This window comes from Eriocheir sinensis, chromosome 23 (assembly GCF_024679095.1).
Source record: "Eriocheir sinensis breed Jianghai 21 chromosome 23, ASM2467909v1, whole genome shotgun sequence".
In the NCBI taxonomy this organism is placed as follows: domain Eukaryota; kingdom Metazoa; phylum Arthropoda; class Malacostraca; order Decapoda; family Varunidae; genus Eriocheir; species Eriocheir sinensis.
In genome coordinates this window covers 4,281,926-4,303,244 of record NC_066531.1, presented here as the reverse complement: position 1 = coordinate 4,303,244, position 21,319 = coordinate 4,281,926, and the positions used below count along the sequence as shown (strand labels likewise).

Here is a 21,319-nt window from a genome sequence, read left to right as displayed (position 1 = left end):
CATCACTATCATCATAATCATCTCCATTACTTTATTCTCATATGTATCACATCACTTTTGATGTGGCTGGCAGGACTAGTGGATATCATCGCCCTCATCTCTCTCTCTCTCTCTCTCTCTCGCTTATTTAGACATAATATTACTGTACAAAAAGGAGGCTCAAAACTACACTTTTTAGATGTAACTATATGAAGACCTTTGTATGGGACAAAATCAATTGTCGACTGTTGCACACATTATAGAAGCATATACAAATACAAAATAAAAATTTAAAAAAATGAAAAACATGTAAAACAATTTGTACTAGTGTCAGTTTGTCACTTTAGATTTGTAACACTAACGCACTCGGGTGTCCCTCACGCCAGCTGTGAGCAGCCTGCTTCACCTGCTGCGTGTTCATGCTCTCCACTTGAGGTGTGGCTGCCGGGTCGTTCTACTGGCGATCTTCGTGCTCTCATAACTGACTCCTGGTCATCCTCTCGTGGCCGTTTCGGTGAAACTTTCTCTGTTGCGCTAGACATATCGAAACCCTTCGATAGAGTCTGGCACAAGTCTTTGCTTTCTAAACTGCCCTCTTTCGGATTCGATCCCTCTCTCTGTTCCTTTATCTCCAGTTTCCTTTCTTGTTATTCATCAATGATCTTCGTTCCATAATAAACTGTCCTGTCCACTCATAGGCCGACGATTCCACTCTGCATTATTCAACTTCTTTCGTTAGAAGACCATCCCAACAGGAAGTACATGACTCCAGACTGGAGGCTGCAGAACGCTTAACCTCAGACCTTGCTATCATTTCCGATTGGGGTAGAAGGAACCTTGTGTCCTTCACTGCCTCAAAAACTCAATTTCTCCACCTATCAGCTCGACACAATCTTCCAAACACCTATCCCCTATTCTTCGACAACACTCAGCTGTCACCTTCTTCAACACTAAACATCCTCGGCCTATCCTTAACTCAAAATCTTAACTGGAAACTTCACATCTCCCCTCTCACTTAATCCGCTTCCTCGAGGTTGGGCGTTCTGCATCGTCTCCGCCAGTTCTTCTCCCCCGCGCAGTTGCTATCCATATACAGGGGCCTTGTCCGCCCTCGTATTGAGTATGCATCTCATGTGTGGGGGGGCTCCACTCACACAGCTCTATTGGACAGAGTGGAGTCTAAGGCCCTTCGTCTCATCAGCTCTCCTCCTCTTACTGATAGTCTCCAACCTCTTAAATTCCGTCGATGTTGCCTCTCTTTCTATCTTCTATCTATATTTTCACGCTGACTGCTCTGATGAACTTGATAACTGCATGCCTCCCCCCCTCCCGCGGCCCCGCCTCACACGACTCTCTAATCAAGCTCATCCCTATACTGTCCAAACCCCATATGCAAGAGTTAACCAGCATCATCACTCTTTCATCCCTCACACTGGTAAACTCTGGAACAATCTTCCTTCATCTGTATTTCCTCTTGCCTACGACTTGAACTCTTCCAAGAGGAGGGTATCTGGACATCTCTCCTCCCGAAACTGACCTCTCTTTTTGGCCGCTCCTCTGTACTCTATTCAGGAGCAGTAAGTAGCGGGCTTTTTTTATTATTGTTTTCTTTTATTTTTACGGACTTGAACAGTTTCCTTTTTTTAAAAAAAAAAAAAGAAGTTCCACAGGCATGTGGTCCTGGCTGTATAGGTGCTCTGGTGCTGCCTCTAGTGAGATAGAGGCACCTCCACAAGCTGGTCACTCTAGAGTGCAGTCCGGGTGAGCCTCTGGGCAGTGCGTGGAGGAAGCCTGAAGGTGCTAAGGTGGGGAACCCCCTGCACCTGCTCTTTGTGGCACACCGCCAGTGCTGAGACGTCACGGCGGTGTTCCAGCGACGTCACGATGGCAGCCGACTCCTCCGGATGCTCGCTGGCCTGCATCAGACGCAGTGCTCGTCGGTGCAGTGCACCAAGCCTCTGCATGTGGGTGGCAGCACTCGACATCCAGCACAAGGCACCGTTCTTTAAATACGACCGTATCTGTGCCTCGTAGAGAGCGAGGATGCCCCGTGGGTCGAGGGGACGTGATGGTCGAAGCGCAGGCTTTGGTTCATAGACACTCCCAGAACCTTAATGTGGTCTTGGAGGGGTAGACTCTTGCCTCCAAGACTCAGCTTGCCTGAGACTTCTCAAGATGCGTCTTGGGACCGTGAGACCTGCGTCTTCTCCGGGGTGAGGGTGACCTGCCACTGCTCTCCCCACTGCTCCACCAGCCTGAGCTGCCCGTTGATCTCTCCGACGGCGCGCTGGCTGTCGAGGCGGCAGTAGGAGCAGGAGAGTGTGCAGTCATCGGCGTAAGCTGCCACTGCTGATAGCTTTCGGAGGAGGTCATCGAAGTATAAGTTCCACAGGATTGGGCCGAGCACGGGACCCAGTGGAGCTGAGGCTTGCACTGGTAAAGAACTTGATGCCTGCCCGTTGATCACCACCTGAAGGGTCCTCCCCTGGAGGTAATCCTTGAGCAGCATCAGAAGGGAACCCTGGACACTCTTGACGCGAAGCTTTTCAATGAGCCCCGCGTGCCAAACCCTGTCAAAAACTCCAGCAATATCCAGGGCTACCACGAGTGTGTCCAGGCCTTCATCCAGTGCGTCTTGCCAGTCCTTGGAGAGGATGAGGAGGAGGTCAGCGGTGGACCGGCCACGCTTGAAGCCAAACTGTCTATCTGAGAGGAGATGGCTTTCGCTCAGGTGCTGACAGATGACTCCAACCACTACACGCTCCAGCACCTTGCCCACCACAGAAAGCAAGAAGATGGGCCTGTAGTTGCTTGGCTCAGACCTCGAATTTTTCTTGTGGACCGGAACCACACGCGCCTCCTTCCATATTAAGGGCCACTTGCACTCCCTCAGGCAAGACGTGAAGACGCCGGGGAGAGGACCTGAGAGCTCCTTGGCGCAATTCTTGAGGAGCCGCGGGCTGATGTCATCCAGTCCAATGGCTTTATCCGCGTCCAGCGCGCTTAGCAGCTGCTGAACCTGTCCTGCCGTCACCGACACAGAAGAGACAATACGGTCGGTTTCTTGGGCAGCACAGGTGCGGGTCGTCCGGGTCACCAACCTCCATTTTCTTGGCGAACAGTTCAGCCAGGAGTAAGGCCTTATCTCTGCTTGTGGCCGTCGATCCGTCAGGCCTGGTGAGTGGAGGGACGGCATGGGGTTGGTTAGCCCCCTGCCGCTCCTTAACGAGACTCCACCAGGTCTTGTTACTGACTCCTGGGCCGCAAGGTTTCCGCTGCAGGTCCTCTCTCTGTCGCATCTTCGCCCATACGCAGGTAGCTGTCATTCGTTTGCAGGCCTCCCGGTGTTGGATTATGTTTTGGCGTGTCGGATGACGCTTGTACCTCTCCCAGGCGGCATGCTTGGCCTCGGCAGCAACCCTGCATCGGAAACCGAACCAAGCGGGGTCACTATAGGCCTGGCGAGGTACACCCTACTGGGGACACATTGTTGCTGGAGGGCAAGGAGCTTTGTGATGAGAGCCCGTGCCTTGGCCTCGGCGTCACCCACCAACAGGGTCTCCCAGTCTGTGTCCTCCACGGGGTGTCTCAGTGTGTGTCGGTCCTTTCCCAAATCCAGATGGTGCGCGGGACAGCGTCTACCCTCTCTGTGTTCAGCTCAATCCAAGCCAATACGGCGTAGTGGTCGGAGCTGCCCACTGGCCCCAGCTACTGACAGCGGAGGCTAGCATAGGGGAGGTCCGATAGCACAGGGTCCAGTAGTCCTCCTCGCTGATGTGTGGGGCAGATTGCGTGGTTTACCAGACCCTGCACCGTCAGTAGATTGTCGAAGGCTCCCTGCTCCAGGTGGAAGTTTAGATCTCCCACCACCATCGCGTGGGAGCACTGGTGACGCAGGAGCAGGGTGTCGACCTCCTCTGTCAGGCAATCCAGAGGAGCCCGCCCTTGCCTAGGGGGGCGGTACATGACAAAGAGGAGAAAACCACCGTTGTCCGTCAATGCTGCACTGAAGAATAGAGCTTCCGCTTGGTGAGTCAGCGTCACCTCAAGCTCCAGTACCTTCAGGCAGTCCTTTAAACAGGCAGCCACGCCTCCGCCTGCTCAGGTCTCCTGTCCTTCCTCACCCAGTGGGAGTACCCCGGGATTTTGCCAAACGTCGCCTCCATCTCCTCAGTGAGCCACGTTTCCGTCACGACAACAACGTGGGCTCGATGGCGCAGGACAAAATTGTGGGCGAGGTCGCCAACTTTTGTGCGCAGTCCCCTGACATTAGCTGACCCGACAGTGAGGTCTCCTGGTCTCCCGCCACTTGCATAATCTACGCTGGCCTTTTTGACACTCTGGAAGGATCCGAGTACACAGTAGCCCTAGTTAACCTCGGAGCCTTGATAAGTGAACTAAAAACGAAAAACGAAAATATGGACATCTATGTCAGTCAGCTGGTGCCAAGCCTGCAGAGTGATACATTGCAGGCCAAAATAAATGACTTCAATGAACACCTACAAAAATGGGGTAATGAAAACGAAATACCCATTATAAACCCTGACCCGCTCTTCAGGCTGGGGGATGGTAACATTGATGAGGATTGCTACTACGCTTATGGCCAGCACCAAGGATCCATGCTTATCAGACTAGGGGCCACAAGACAACTCCGTGCCATGGCTGGCCAGTGTACGCCTCTCCAGGGACACATTAACAAGGAAAATCTCAAAAAACATCTCCAGTCACGCTACCTCCACAAACATCCTAACAAGCAAACACAGAGGACACCTGGCCACCCCCGCAACCCCACCTCACCAGCACACCAGGTGGACAGCCTTGTCACCAAACGAACTTTGACGTAGTGTACTGCACCTCCCACTTCCCTAGCCAGCCAATCCCACATATTTAGGTGGAGTCAGTAGGAGGATAGCAGGCGGGGCTTCTTGGGTCAACTGGAAGCAAACGGACTAGTAAGTGGACCAAGAGCATGGAACAAGCTCCCTCCTTATATAAAAGAACTCCCGTCTCTCACGAGCTTCAAGAAAGCCCTAATTATTCACGCTCTTCAAGGAGGCTTTTGCTAAAGAACGCGTGAAGGACGTAATATACACTTATCTCGTATATGTGTATTATATCTAGTAAGTTCCTATATATGATATCCCATGTAAATGTTTAGTAATTAAGATGAAAGATTAGTTAAAGAAAATCTTATATATGATATCTATATTACATGTAAAATATTTATAATTAAGAGAAAAGCCATTGTACATTGTACTTTAATGGAATAAAGCATTCTGATTCTGACTCTCTCTCTCTCTCTCTCTCTCTCTCTCTCTCTCATAATTAGAGACAAAATTGTGAGTTACCTTGAAAGCCACTCATTAATTGGGGACTCACAACATGGCTTTCGAAACAAAAGATCCTGCCTATCAAACCTATTAACCTTTTATAACGACCTCTTCACTGTTTATGACGTAACCAAATCACTGGACGTAGTCTATCTTGATTTCCAGAAAGCGTTTGATAAAGTCCCACATCATAAATTACTTTACAAATTAAAGCAAATAGGTATTGACGGTCAAGTAAACCAATGGATCGCGAATTGGTTGAGCAACAGACAACAAAGAGTAGTGATTGACGGATTTAACTCAGAGTGGGCGCCGGTCACTAGTGGCGTCCCTCAGGGCTCGGTTCTTGGCCCAGTGCTCTTCATTATTTACATCAACGACGTGGATGTTGGACTCAATAATTGCATTAGTAAATTTGCAGACGACACAAAGTTTGGTAACTCGGTTCTGACTGACGAAGACAGGCAAAGCCTCCAAGACGATTTGCACAAAATTTCAGCTTGGTCGGATAGATGGGAGATGCCCTTTAACGTAGACAAGTGCCAGGTCCTTCAAGTTGGAACGAGGAATAAGAAGTTCGATTACGAAATGCGCGGCGTTAAACTCAAAAGCGTTCAGTGCGTCAAGGACTTGGGGGTCAAAATCGCGTCAAACCTAAAATTCTCACAGCAATGCATCGATGCAGCAAATAAAGCGAACAGAATGTTAGGCTTCATTAAAAGAAACTTTTTATTCTAGAATAAAGATGTAATACTTCCGCTCTACAATAGTTTAGTCAGACCCCACTTGGAATATGCGGTACAGTTTTGGTCTCCCCACCATGCAAAGGATATTGCTAAATTAGAAGGTGTTCAGCGTCGGGCAACGAAAATTATCCCTTCCTTGCGCAACAAATCCTACGAAGAAAGGCTTTCCACCCTTAACATGTTCTCTCTTGAGAAACGTCGCCTCCGAGGAAAACTGATCGAATGTTTTAAAATACTTAATGGTTTCACGAATGTAGACAGATCAACATTGTTTATGATCGATGACACTTTACGCACAAGGAACAATGGCATAAAACTCAGATGTAGACAAGTAAATTCAGACTGCACCAAATTTTTCTTCATCAACGTTGTAGTGCGAGAATGGAATAAGCTCCCACCATCAGTGGTCCAGTGCAACACGATTGACCTTCAAAAACAAGCTCGACCGTCACTTCCTTCAACTTAATATCAACTAGAGTAGAAATGCAACGTTTTGGAGCCATCTGATTAATGTAAAATCACTTAGGTTTAAGAACAGACCACCTAGTCTGGACCATGGGGTCTGTGTGGTCTGATTTTCTATGTACATCTATGTAATTCTCTCTCTCTCTCTCTCTCTCTCTCTCTCTCTCTCTCTCTCTCTCTCTCTCTCTCTCTCTCTCTCTCTCTCTCTCTCTCTCTCTCTCTCTCTCTCTCTCTCTCTCTCTCTCCACGACACGATTGACTCCTTCAAAAACAAGCTCGACCGTCACTTCCTTCAGCTTAATATCAACTAGAGTAGAAATGCAACGTTTTGGAGCCTTCTGATTAATGTAAAATCACTTAGGTTTAAGGACAGACCACCTAGTCTGAACCATGGGGTCTGTGTGGTCTGATTTTCTATGTAATTCTATGTAACTCTCTCTCTCTCTCTCTCTCTCTCTCTCTCTCTCTCTCTCTCTCTCTCTCTCTCTCTCTCTCTCTCTCTCTCTCTCTCTCTCTCTCTCTCTCTCTCTCTCCATAAGTGTGACGTTTTTCAAGTAGTTTCATTTCTTCCTCCCTGGCTCCGGCCATACGACCAGTAATGCAAACGAGTCTTCAAATTGGGTGACAATGGCACCTCACCGGTCAACCATCATCTAGAGTTTTTTCTTGTGTGTGGTGCAGAAATATCACAGCAGGGGAATTTTATGGAACAAAATATAACAGGCAGAGAGACAAAGACAGGTGGAGAGGAAGGAGGGAAGGAGAGCGAGTGATAGAGGAGGGATGTGGTAACGCAGGTAGGGGTCATAGGCCTCAGGTGGGCACACCCATAGTGACTTGATAAATTGAAAAGACTATGGCTGGTATTATAAGGCACTCTCGCTTCTCACTTCACCTATTTCTAAAGGTCAAAGAGGGGATCAATCGGGTTTTCATGAGTGTTTCTTAAGGTTCACGGCACAGAAGAAGAGTCAAACTACCTCCAGGGTCTTAAAACTACCCCTGGAAAGGCCTACAGCTCCTTCGAAAGCCATGTCAAATATGTGAACTTGGGCGACGAAATGTTTTAAAATACGACCTCTCCTCACCTCTCCTCCCGAAATTGACCTATCTTTCGGCCACCTCTTTGGATTCTTTCTAGGAGCAGTGAGTAGCGGGCTTTTTTTTTTTATTAATGTTTGATTTTTGTGTGCCCTTGAACTGTCTCCTTTGCTGTAAAAAAAAAAAAAAAAAAAAAAAAAAATAAGGCACTCTTGCTTCTCACTTCACCTATTTCAAAAGGTCAAAGAGGGGATCAATCGGGTTTTCATGAGTGTTTTTAAGGTTCATGGCACAGAGGAAGGGTCAAACTACCTCCAGGGTCATAAAACTACCCCTGGAAAGGCCTACAGCTCCTACGAAAGCCATGTCAAATATGTGAACTTGGGCGACGAAATGTTTTAAAATACGACCCATAGGCCTCAGCTGGGCACACCCATGATGACTTGATAAACTGAAAAGACTATAGCTCATCAACACAGCCTCCATCCATTCGTTATCACCATCTGTATAATCATCTTTATCTTTGTCCTCATCTACCTGTCCATCAGCACACATCTCATTGTCATCATCAACATCATCACAGTCAGACATGATCATAATTTTCATCATTATTATTTTCATCATCAACATCACCATTTATCAGCATTATATCCTCATCAGCATATACATCATCAAGACTCCTTCCACATGTATCTTTAGTTGTATAATCACACTCTGTCCTGCCTGGGGGTTGGGATGGCATGTTCCTCCCTTCTCCTTTGTTGTTTACTTGCAACACTAAACTATCAATCAATCACTCAATCATACATCATCATGACAAATAACATGAGCATTAGCATATGAGAGTCACCAGGAGCATCATCAATAACATCATTAGCGTCATGAAGCACTCACCAGCAGCAGCATCAGTAGCATCATTAGCATCACGAAGCACTCACCTTTCCTCAGGCAGATGTGTTTATTCCGTCACGGCACACCCATCAGAGGCATGAGCTCACCTTACAGCGTGGGCGGCTGATCCCACACCTCTTCCCACGCGGCTCCCCGTCACACGTCAAGGGTTTGCAGCGTTCCTTTTTTGCACACGCAGCTCCTGGATTCCTTCTGTCGAATGATAAACCTAAAGTTCCCTAAAGATCTGTTACTGAAATCATCCTCTTGGCGAGATGTGGTAGAAACATTAACATGCAGCGTGAGTTCTTGATGAAGGGTGGGGCGAGCACTGGCGGCCGCGTCATGGAGGCTGGAGTTGCCTCGTCTTCCTCGTTGGGAGAGGTTGGGTACCGCAGCTCAAACCACTCCCGCGCTCTCCTCTTTATTTTTTACCTTTGGTCTCATTTATCTCGAAATGCATTACACAATAGAAAGTATACGCAATCTCCTGGCTATCAAAAACATCAAAATCGACAATATTTTCTTCTTCTTCCACTACAAAGTAACAATGGTGCTATTAGTGATATTCAGTTTGTTGTTGTCTAAAACGCATTATTTTGGTGATCCAATTGACTGTCTCGTTGAGTCACTAAACAGTCACACAATTGATATGTACTGTTGGATCCATTCCACGTACACCTTCCCAGCGCTTAACGGAGCCCGGGTTGGGGAGGAAGTGGCGCATCCGGGTGTGGCAAACTATGAAGGTATGCGGCGCCCCGGTGCTGATCCTGAGCTCTACAGCGTGAGGCACCACAAGTATTATCAATGGGTCGTCCTCTTTTTGTCACTTCAGGTAAGTGGTCATTTATAGTTATCGAGATATCTTTCTTGTGACATCCTTTGAGTTAGTTCAATATTAATTAGTAATTGCTATCTGTGTATTGACCTTGTATTTTTCGTACGTCAAAGAAATAGAATAATCTAACATTTAAATTTTGACACACACACACACACACACACACACACACACACACACACACACATATGACACTCCCATAAGCAGGTCTGGGTGCGAGAGGGATTTAGGGGTTTAAGTGAGCTCTGATCTCCGTCCAAGGGCACAATGCATTCAAGCTAGAAATCGAGCTAATAGGGTACTGGGATTTATTTCAAGGAGCGTAAGCAACAGAAGCGCCCAAGTCTTCCTCAAACTATATTTAGCATTAGTTAGACCTTATCTTAACTATGCGGTTCAGTTCTGGTCACCTTACTATAGAATGGATATCAAAATGTTAGAATCGGTGCAGAGGAGGATGACTAAGATGATTCAGGGGTTGAGAAACTTGTCATACGAGGAAAGACTCAAACAGTTAAACTTGCATTCTCTAGAAAGGCGAAGGGTGCGTGGAGACATGATCGAGGTTTATAAATGGATGAAGGGCTTTCATAAGGGAGATATTCATAAGGTTTTGTTGGTAAGAGAAGCGGGTAGGACACGTAGTAATGGGTTTAAACTGGATAAATTCAGATTCAACAGGTACATAGGCAAACATTGGTTTACTAACAGGGTTGTGGATGAGTGGAATAGGCTTAGCAGTTATGTGGTGAGTGCCAATACAATTGTCACATTAAAAAATAGATTAGATAAATTCATGGACAGCGATAGTCAAGATGAGGTCTAACTAATGCTAAATATAGTTTGAGGAAGATTTCGGCACTTCTGTTGCTTACGTTCCTTAAAATAAATCCCAGTACCCTACTTGCTCGATTTCTAGCTTGAATGCATTGTGCCCTTGGACGGAGATCAGAGCTCACTAAGACCCCTAAATCCCTCTCGCACCCAGACCTGCTTATGAGAGTGTCATATATATGTGTGTGTGTGTGTGTGTGTGTGTGTGTGTGTGTGTGTGTGTGTGTGTATCAAAATTTAAATGTAAGTTTATTCTATTTCTTTGATGTACGAAAAATACAAGCTTAGGTTCAAAGGAGCTGCCTTGTACAAGCCTACCGGCCTCTTGCAGACTCCTGCGTTCTTATGTTCATATATATATATATATATATATATATATATATATATATATATATATATATATATATATATATATATATATATATATATATATATATATATATATATATATATATATATATATATATATATATATATATATATATATATATATATATATATATATATATATATATATATATATATATATATATATATATATATATATATATATATATATATATATATATATATATATATATATATATATATATATATATATATATATATATTTATTGAGGGTATATATGGGTAGGATATTTTCTCTTAAACATGTCTGGTTGAACGTGACAGTGAGCTCGGTGTTGTTTATTTTCTTAAGAAAATTCTCTTTCTCTCGAATAATTGTCTTATTCTCTTTTGTCAGTTTGGTGACGACTTCACCGTAATAAGTGGTCATCGTTCTTGCCGTATCGCGATTTCGGGTTTCTTAATCATTCTCCAGTGGCGTTGATGTCTTCTTCAGAGGATGAGCTGTTGTCTGCTCGCTAGTAGGAGAGAGAATGACTGGTGCACGTTCGTTCGTTCGTTCGTTTGGTTTTGAGGGGCTCCAACCCTCGCGGGCTATAATATATGCCATAGGCTTGTCCGCCTCTCTCTCCTAGGGCATAAATCTTACACCACCGCCACCTCTCTTTTGTCTCTCTACGCCACGCCCCCAGACGCCAAGGCCGCACCCCGCACGGCCCCGGCGGCCAACGCACGACTCGCCAGGAGCGACCAACCAAACACCAGGCCCCAAGGAAGGTGTAAATAATTGAAAATAAGGAAGTCAGAGGGTGACAGTGGTTTGCACGTTTATTTAAAGTGTGGATGGGGGGAGAAGTACCCCGTATAGCGGAGGGACCTTTTTGGTGGGGTCCAGCCTGGATAGGGAGAGAGAGGCGAGGGAAACGGAGGGGATTCCATAAGGGTAACAGGTGAAACAGCTAGATGACAGAGGGAAGAGACCACGCAAGTAAAGTGGAAGGTACCGGAAGAAGACATTTTTGGGGGGTCCAGCCAGGGGATGCGAGCGGAGCGGAGGGTGTTCCATGAGAGTAATGCGCTGGGCACGTCAGTGACAGAGGAAAGTACCTTTGTATAGCAGGGGGATCGTTTATTTAAAGCGGCATTCGAACCACGCAAGTATAGTCGGAGAGATTGGGAGATGAAGAAAGGAGAGTAAAATAATAATAATAATAATAATAATAATAATAATAATAATAATAATAATAATAATAATATTAATAATGATAATAATAACAACAACAACAACAACAATAACAATAATAATAATAATAATAATAATAATAATAATAATAATAATAATAACAAAAATGATAATAATAATAATAATAATAATAATAATAATAATAATAATAATAATAACAATAATAATAATAATAATAATAATAATAATAATAATAATAATAATAATAATAATAATAATAATAATAATAACACAATAATAATAATAATAATAATAATAATAATAATAATAATAATAATAATAATAATAATAATAATAATAATAATAATAATAATAATAATAATAATAATAATAATAATAACAATAATACTAACAATAACAATAACAATAATAATAATAATAATAATAATAATAATAATTATAATGATAATAAAAATAAATAAACAAATATATGAAATAAATAAAGAAAAATAAAAAAATAAAGAAAAAGAAAATAAAGTAGAAAAATGAAATGAAATGAAATACAAAAAATAAAATAAAATATAATATAAAAAAATAAAATAAAAATAGATAAATAAATAAATAAATAAATAAATAAACAAGTAAACGAAAATAAATACAAATAATTAAATAAGAAAAAAAGATAAAGCTAATAAAAAAAGAGGAAAAAGAAACAGAAAAGAGAGAAATAATTTTAGAAATAATAATGATAAAATAAAAGATAAAAAAAGGTAAAGAAAAAAATATAAATAAATAAAGAAAAAATAAAATAGAAAAAGTCATGCTGCCCCAACCGTCGCCCTGTCATTCTGCCTCAACAGTTAGCTCGTTGGTTCTGTTTGTCGTAGGAGCCTTGTAGGAGGCCCAAGGTCGTCTGTCAGGTGCCTTGCCATCCGTGCTGCAGTCGTCCTTCTCTCGCTGCAGGGGGTGTGACCCTTCTAGCCGCCATCGTCCTTAGCGGGCATGTCTGCACATATCCCAGGAGGTAGTGAACGAGAGGTTCGTTCGTATCCTCCAGGCAGTGGTGGCACAGTTCACCCTCGTAGTCCGCTGCTAGGAAGCGGACGCTCGGGTAGCCGAGGTGCAGTCGATGGATCATTTCCCTATTCCTCCTCACCAGGGATGAGGGAAGGAGAATGGTCTCGTAGCCAGTGGCGGTGGCGTACCACTGAAGGGACGCTGAGGTGGCCTCCGCGTCCTTCACTAGAGCAAGCGCGCGTCTTCCGGTGGTCCTCTTCACTAGTCGTTTTAGGTGCTGCATGCTAACTGGGACCTCGATCACGAGCTGGTCCTGGTCCAACGCCTGCTTGGCTGCCGGCTCGTTGCCCGGGACACCCACATGACTGGATATCCAGGCGAACGTCACGGCTCGCTCGTAGCGTCGCAGGCGCGCCAGTGTCTAGCGTCATAGTCACCAGTCTGACGTTGTCCCGTATCGTGTCGCGTCTAAGTGTCTGAAATGCTGTCATCGAGTCAGTGTAGACTGTCACGTCCTTGCTGTCGGCGCGGAGGGCGTGCTGGAGCGCCGTCAGGAGAGCCACTTTAGTGAAACCAAATTGTCGAGTCCGTTTTGGCGTTGGCTCCCGCGGGTCCATTTCTCCCCTCTGCTCTGCCACACAGTCCCAACACCTTTTTTTTTCTCTCATATGTTACCTATAGCTTACATATGAGAGGAAGAGATAGGTGTTGGGACTGTGTGGCAGAGCAGACGAGAGGAAAGGACCCGCGGGAGCCTACGCCAGACCGGCCTCGACATATTTGGAAGACTATAACTCTGTCTGAAGGGTAGAGCAGGGGTCGCTGGTCCGCCACCCATGTGTCTCCTCGCTGCTCACGAAGGCCGCCGCTGTTCTGCCTCTCTCTCGGTCGACGGATCCGTCCGTGTAGTAGACACTTGCCCCATCCGTAGATGTACGGGCAAGGGTTCCTCTTGCGTGAGTGAGTAGAGTCTCGCGTGAGCACTGCTGCTTGCTGCGTGGTGGGGGCTCGATGTTGAAGCGAGCCACATCCGTTGTCCATGGCAGTAGGTCAACGTAGCCCTCTGTCCTCTCGTTGGGTCCTCTATTCACTAGGTCCACGTTCGGGAGTGAGTTTCGAGTAGCTCTCGCTAACCCTCTTGCCCACGTCCTGTCGGTGAAAAGCCTGTCGTCCTGTGCGAGGGATGTTAACAACCTCTATCTTGCCGGGGTGAGGGACAGTCTGACGACTGTTTTGGCTGCCCATGCTGCTGCCATCTGCTCTATCCGGAGTACCAGTGGAGGGAGCTCAGCCTCAGTTCGTAGAGCCTCAAGCTTTGTCCATCTGGGGTCTCCGAGGATAAGCCGCAATGCGTCGTTCTGGCTCCTCTCGAGGAACACCTTGACGCTGCCTGAGAGGGACACCATTGCCACCGCCGCGTAATCCGCAACGGAACGGACGGCCTGCACACGTCGCTCCCGCTTTCGTGGTCGTCATCCTCCGCATCACGGAGAGCGGGCTCTTCATCCTGACTTTCAGGTACTTAGCCTCCTTCCAGAAGGTGAGCCTTCGGTCGAACCAGACACCAAGGTACTGGTACGCTGGGCACCATTCGAGGCGTACACCCTGGGTCCCAGGCTCTGCTCAGGGGTCGGTCCGAGGACTGACATCGCCCTCGACTTCCCGGCTGAAACCGAGAGACCTAGGTCTCTATAGGCAGCGATGACTGTGTCGAGGGCCTTCTGTGCCCATGAAAGCCTGTTGACCATACCTACGGAGACAAGCGCGATGTCATCGGCGTAGCTGAGGAGGGTGACGTTGCGGCCAAGTGGAAGCCCGGCAAGGACTTCCATGAAGACATTGAAGAGTGTCGGGCTAAGAATGTCCCCTTGCGGGGTGCCATTCTCGAAGCCCTGAGCGTTGTAGACTTTTTTTTTTATATACAGCAAAGGAGACAGCACAAGGGCACAAAAAAAGGTAACAAAAAAAAAAGTCCGCTACTCGCTGCTCCTTTAAATAATCCGAAGAGGTGGCCGAAAGAGCAGTCAATTACGTGAAACGAGGTGTCCTGATACTTTCTTCTTGAATGAGTTCAAGTCGTAGGCAGGAGGAAATACAGTTGAAGGAAGATCGTTCCAGAGATTACCAGCCTGAGGGATGAAAGAGTGAAGATGCTGGTTAACTTGTGCGTAAGGGATTTGGACAGTAAAGGGATGAGCTTGAGTAGAAAGTCGTGTGCGGTGGGGCCGCATGACGGGGGGAGGCATGCAGTTAGCAAGTTAAGAAGAGCAGTCAGCGTGAAAATGTCGATAGAAGATAGAAAGACAGGCAACATGTCGGCGGAATTTGGGAGGTAGAAGACTATTAGTAAGAGGAGGAGAGCTGATGAGACGAAGAGCCTTAGACTCCACCCTGTCCAGAAGAGCTGTGTGAGTGGAGCCCCCCCACACGTGAGATGCATACTCCATACGAGGGCGGACAAGGCCCCTGTATATGGATAGCAACCGTGCGGGGAAGAAGAACTGGCGGAGACGATACAGAACGCCCAACCTCGAGGAAGCTGATTTAGTAAGAGAAGAGATGTGAAGTTTCCAGTTAAGATGTTGAGTTAAGGATAGACCGAGGATATTAAGTGTTGAAGAAGGTGACAGCTGAGGGTTGTTGAAGAATAGGGGATAGGTGTTTGGAAGATTGTGTCGAGTTGATAGGTGGAGAAATTGAGTTTTTGAGGCATTGAAGGACGCAAGGTTCCTTCTACCCCAATAGGAAATGATAGCAAGGTCTGAGGTTAAGCGTTCTGCAGCCTCCAGCCTGGAGTCATGTAATTCCTGTTGAGAGGGTCTTCTGTTGAAAGAAGTTGAATAATGCAGAGTGGAGTCATCAGCGTATGAATGGATAGGACAGTTTGTTATAGAAAGAAGATCATTGATGAATAATAGGAGGAGAGTGGGTGATAGAACAGAACCCTGTGGAACACCACTGTTGATAAGTTTAGGAAAAGAACAGTGACCGTCTACCACCGCAGAGATAGAACGACCAGAAAGGAAACTGGAGGTAAAGGTACAGAGAGGGGGATAGAATCCGAAAGAGGGCAGTGTTGAAAGCAAAGACTTGTGCCAGACTCAATCGAAGGGTTTCGATATGTCTAGCGCAAGTGAGAAAGTTTCACCGAAATGGATAAGAAAGGATTACCAAGAATCAGTTAAGAGAGCAAGAAGATCGCCAGTAGAACGCCCCTTGCAGAACCCATACTGGCGATCAGATAGAAGGTTAGAAGTGGAAAGATGCTTTTGAATCTTCCGGTTAAGGATTGATTCAAAAGCTTTAGATAGACAGGAAAGTAAAGCTATAGGGCGGTAGTTTGAGGGATTGGAACGGTCACCATTCTTAGGCACAGGCTGTACGAAGACGTACTTCCAGCAGGAAGGAAAGGTAGATGTTGATAGGCAGAGGCGAAAGAGTTTGACCAGGCAGGGTGTCCGCACGGAAGCACAGTTTTAAAGGACAATAGGAGGCACTCCATCAGGTCCATAAGCCTTCTGATAGTTGAGGCCAGAGAGGGCATAGAAGACATTATTCTTAAGAATCTTAATAACAGGCATAAAGGAGTCAGAGGGGGGATGAGTAAGAGGAATATGCCCAGAATCGTCCAGAGTGGAATTGTTACAGAAAGTTTGAGGGAAGATTTCAGCCTTAGAGATAGAAGAAACGGCAGTGCTGCCGTCAGGGTTAGCGAGAGGAGGGAAAGAGGAAGAAGTGAAATTGGAGGAGACATTTTTGGCTAGATGGCAGAAGTCTCTGGAAGAATTAGAGAAAGCAAGGTGTTGACATTTTCTATGGATGAAGGAGTTTTTGGTAAGTCGGAGAATAGATCTGGCACGATTCCAGGAGAGAATGTACAGATCATGGTTAGTGGGAGTTCGAAGGTTCTGGTACCTTTTGTGAGCTGCCTCTCTATCTTTGATAGCACGAAAACAACCGTGATTAAACCAAGGCTTTTTAGCATGGGGAGTAGAGAAAGTGCGTGGAATGTATGACTCCATTCCAGAGACAATCACCTCTGTGATGCGCTGGGCACACACAGAGGGGTCTCTCTCCTGGAAGCAGTAATCATTCCACGGGAAATCGGAAAAGTACATCCTCAGGTCGTCTCACCGAGCTGGACTTAGGACATACACAATCAGAAAGGCCACTACATTGGCTGCTAGACGGAAAAGCACTAGATGTCAAAGTGCCGGGACATTGAAGGAATCAATAATAAGAAAAGCAATAATAATTAATGAGTATAAATATATTTCTGATATTTGTGTGTAGGCGCCGTACTGCTTTCCCGGGTATTAAGGTGGTTGAAACTCCCAGACTGACTGAATTCAATTTTAATCAGTATGTCTTCACATCAGTCTTGGTGTAATCGTTTCTGCAAATTAACAATAAGTCTTAGACGTACGAAACTTAAATAAATTAGACCATGAATTCCTGCGTAATTCTCTTCAATACAAACAACTCTACCATGTCTTGGTCTGTGTTACGAAAAATAACATATAACAGTTAACTCCTTTAGCCTTAACGATATATACATAGCGTTCCTGAGTAATCACTCTTCCTTACAAAGCACACATATGACATAAATTATCTCATCAACATACATAAAGCAAATAAACAGTACAACTATTAACATACCAAAACGTGTCCTTCTCCAAACTCAACAACAGTAGGCTCCTTCCACAGTTGGCTCGTCGCTGTCTAGCACACGGGTTCGATCCCCTTGGCTCTCGTGGCTCGTCTCCTTGCTTCTTGTGTCTCTAGGGCACGAGCACACGTCTCGTCTCTATCGGGGCTGGGTCTGTTCTGCCCTTCCAGTGCCTCCTGACAGATGCGGTCAAGATACCTCACTTATGGTAAACATTATCACAAACTTCTGCTATTGCTACACCTCACGGACGAAGCCAACGTACAACCCATACCTACCGTGATACATACTAAAGTTTGACGGCGATCGGGGTACAGAAGATACGAAAAAACGGGCGATCGTCTCTCTATCGAGGTTGAGGTGGCACTTGGTGGCTCAGGCCTATGGTCATAGGGAGGGTCGGCTGTGTGCTTTCTACTACCATCATCAGTGTTCTCTCTATTCCTCTCTTCGCCGTTATACAGTCAAATTGACTGCACTGACATTGTGTTTATTTTAATATTAATATTCGAATTTTCAAACACTAATAATATAATAATATAAATATTGATTAATTAATGGAAATAAATACATTAATTGTACTAATACTAACCCTTACAATATTAACAGCACTGTACCTAATAGACTGAGCAATTAACTGAGTCTGAAATATAACCATAATTGAGCTGTCTCTGTCTGAGTGTTATGTGAAGCTTGCTCCATGCACCGTGATAGGGATGGCATAGATGCATGCAGGTTGCTGAGATACTTACGGTCACCAGCCACTTGTAGATATGGCACCAGTATGTGTTGGAAGCATTGGCAGCCAACATCTATTTATTTTCTTATATTTCTTTTTATTAAACAAAGGAGACAGCTCAAGGGCTACTCACCGCTCCCGCAACAGACAAAAGTAAAGAGTAGCCGAAAGAGAAGTCAATTTCGGGTGAAGAGTTGTCTTGATACACTCTTCTTGAAGGTCAAGTCATAGGCAGGAGGAAATGCAGACGAAGGAAGGCTGTTCCAGAGTTTATCAGTGTGAGGGATGAAAGAGTGAAGATGCTGGTTAACTTTTGCATAAGAAGTTTGGGCAGTATAGGGATGAGCTAGAGTAGCCAGCAGGATAGAACACGCAGTAATGGATTCAACTTCGAAAAGTATAGATTTAGGAGGGAAATAGGCAGCCATTGGTGGTGGGGGAATGGAACAGACTCAGCAATCACATAGTGAGTGCAGGGACGATAGCTTGTTATAAGAGTAGACTTGATAGCTACATGGACGAGGATGACAGGTGGTAGTGGGGGGGAATGTGGAGCTGCCGTGTGTAGACCATTCGGCCTCTTGCAGTCTCCCTATGTTCTAATGTTTAAATCTAGTGCAGCGGGGCCGCAGGAGGAGGGGAGGTATGCAGTTAGCAAGTTCTGAAGAGCAGTCAGCGTGAAAATAATTAGAATTTCCACATTATCGTTATCTCTCTCTCTCTCTCTCTCTCTCTCTCTCTCTCTCTCTCTCTCTCTCTCTCTCTCTCTCACTATCGCTACCCGGAATAAATGGAGCTTCACACCAGGCTGCGTCCTCCTCTTTTTCACCACAGACGCCGCGGGAAATGATCCGAGGCTGGGGTTCAGCCGGCAGGTTAACGCGGCGGCGTTGCCAATAGAGCAGAGAAAGATGCCGCTACAAGTAGCGATATTTTTAACCAGTATATGTTAGCCCGAGATAATTTTATCCACCCACTCTTTCCCCTACAAACCAATGATTCGATGTAAATCATTACTGAAGGAAGTCAGCGTGCGTGCTAAAACAATGAACAAAGAACGGCAGTAGGGCTACAACCTTGGTTCATTCCAGTATGTGTACAGAAAGGTTAAACACATAACACACATCTAACCACTGGTAGCCTCCCACACATGCAGAGAAAATAATAAAACTACGGTACAATAATAGCATTACTAACATGACATGCAGCCAGGCTATATCTACCTGGTAAATATATATTGTTCTTACTGATCATTTTAATATTTACCTCCCTATATGTTTTTTTTTATCTAAAATGGGAAATAACCAGACTGAAGAAAAAAAGCAGCAACATTTGCTGCTTGATTCCATGTAGCAACACTGCTGATGGGTACTGGGGGTTGGGGTGGGTGTCTGGAGAGGGGGGGGGGGAGGCGCCTGGATGTAAACAACGCTGCTTATCCTATTTGTTGGAACCGACATACACCACCAACCCGCCCGCGGTCTCCCATAGAGGCCCCCTCTCCTATACTAGTCTCTTTGGTCCCGACCAGGGGCGTAGCCAGGATTTCAGTTAGGGGGGGGGGGGGCGGCACAATCTTTACCAGTCTGTCTCAATACTGATAAGGATCTACACCAGTGGTTCTTAACCTTTTTCATCGCATGACCCTCTGAGACTCTCCAGGGTATTGCCGTGACCCCTATAATAAATTTTGTAAAGGTGACCTTTGTGTAAAGGTAAGGTAAAACAAAACTATATGAAGATCCTGATTTATAAAAAAAATATTACAAATAAAAGACCTTGAAAAATGCCACAGATCCCCTACAAGTGCTATTTCAAAATCCATAGAACTAATGCACATAAAATAAAACCTACTTATTCAGTCAGTGGAAGGATTGACGTCATTGTTTTGCAGCCATAAGTCATCAAAGCGAGGAGCAGTGCTCAACAGGCAACACCTCATGTCGCTGTCAGTCACAAGTCTACTGCGTGCCTTTGTTTTCAGTGCCATCATTGATGAGAATCCAGCCTCGCAGCGATAGGTCGAGGTCCAGTATGGTCAGTGCACGCACCGAAAGAAGAGGACAGTCGTCATTCAGTGTCGCCCAAAATGTCGGAAGCTCTTGTTTAGAAAAATCGACTTTCAACTGAGTATCCTCACGAATTTGAAGAAATTCTACCTTCGCAGCAACATCAGTATCACAGATGGCACTGTCCTTCACTGAGAAGGGTCTGGAGATCCACGCATCAGTACAGCGGTCGTCCAGTCCTGGAAAGTAACTCTCGATGGCGTCATTCACTGCCAGAAGACGAGCTGAGATCTCCTCACGGAAACTGCATTCAGCTTCTGCCGCTGAATCTGGGATAGTTGTCATATGAGGGAAGAAAGTTGTGTCACTGTCCTGAACTCTTTTCACGTAAAGTTGAATCTTACACTTGAATGCTGCCACTTTGTCACGAGCTGTGTGCAGCATTGCAAGGTTTCCTTGGAGTGAAATATTCAGGGAATTCACTTCAGAGAAGAAATCAGATATCTTGCATCATTTCGTGAAGAAGATTTTCTTTCGAGGTACGACCTTCTTGCAGCAGCATCGTTACTTCCTCTCGAAGTTGCAGCACGCGATTCAGAACTTTGCCACGTGAGAGCCAACTTTCCTCCGTGTGAAACAGGAGAACAGAGAAGACAGAGCCCATTTCTTCACAAAGCACTTTAAAAATCCTTAAAGTTGTTGTGCTCCCTCGGATATGGTTCACAATCTTCACAACGTCTGTGAGCTCTTATTGAAGTCCAGGTGGGAGAGTCTTCATCGCCAAAGCATAAAGATGAATCATGCAATGAGTGAAGGAGACATGCGGAGCGACATTCTTCACGAATCATGGGAGGAGCCCGATCTGTACACAGACCGACAAGTGCTTCCCAACTCAGCCCATGTTTAATAAGGAGAAAGGCTTCTAGGATTTTGAAAATATCTTCTCCACGAGTTGTTGTGGCCACTGGCTCAGAGTATAAGTACTCATCCTTCATATCTTCCTTGTCGAGGTAGCGAACATAAACAATAAGTTGGGAACATGAGGTAACATTATCGACTCATCCAGTTGCAAGGAATAAACAGGACTACTCTTCACAGCACTCACCACTTGGAGGAGAATATCCTCATTCATGTCCGAGATCCTCCTCTTGACTGTATCATTCAAAAGTGAAATTGCCCTCAACTTGTGTGCCTGCTGTTCTACATGAATCGCCTTCGTTGTTTCCA

General features: G+C 45.4%; 2 protein-coding genes across 3 annotated transcripts in view; one reads left to right on the top strand and one right to left on the bottom strand.

Annotated features, from left to right (window-relative positions):
• The window catches only part of LOC127002431 (uncharacterized), a 64,307-nt gene that overhangs the window by 16,923 nt on the left and 26,065 nt on the right, over positions 1-21,319 (bottom strand). The gene's annotated exons all lie outside the window — the stretch shown is intronic.
• The window catches only part of LOC127002435 (innexin inx2-like), a 47,792-nt gene continuing 35,285 nt past the window's right edge, over positions 8,813-21,319 (top strand). Inside the window, exon 1 of the mRNA XM_050868401.1 lies at positions 8,813-9,290. Within this exon, the coding sequence (XP_050724358.1) occupies positions 8,910-9,290 (381 nt within the window). The 5' untranslated portion in view covers positions 8,813-8,909. The remainder of the gene's footprint in view (positions 9,291-21,319) is intronic.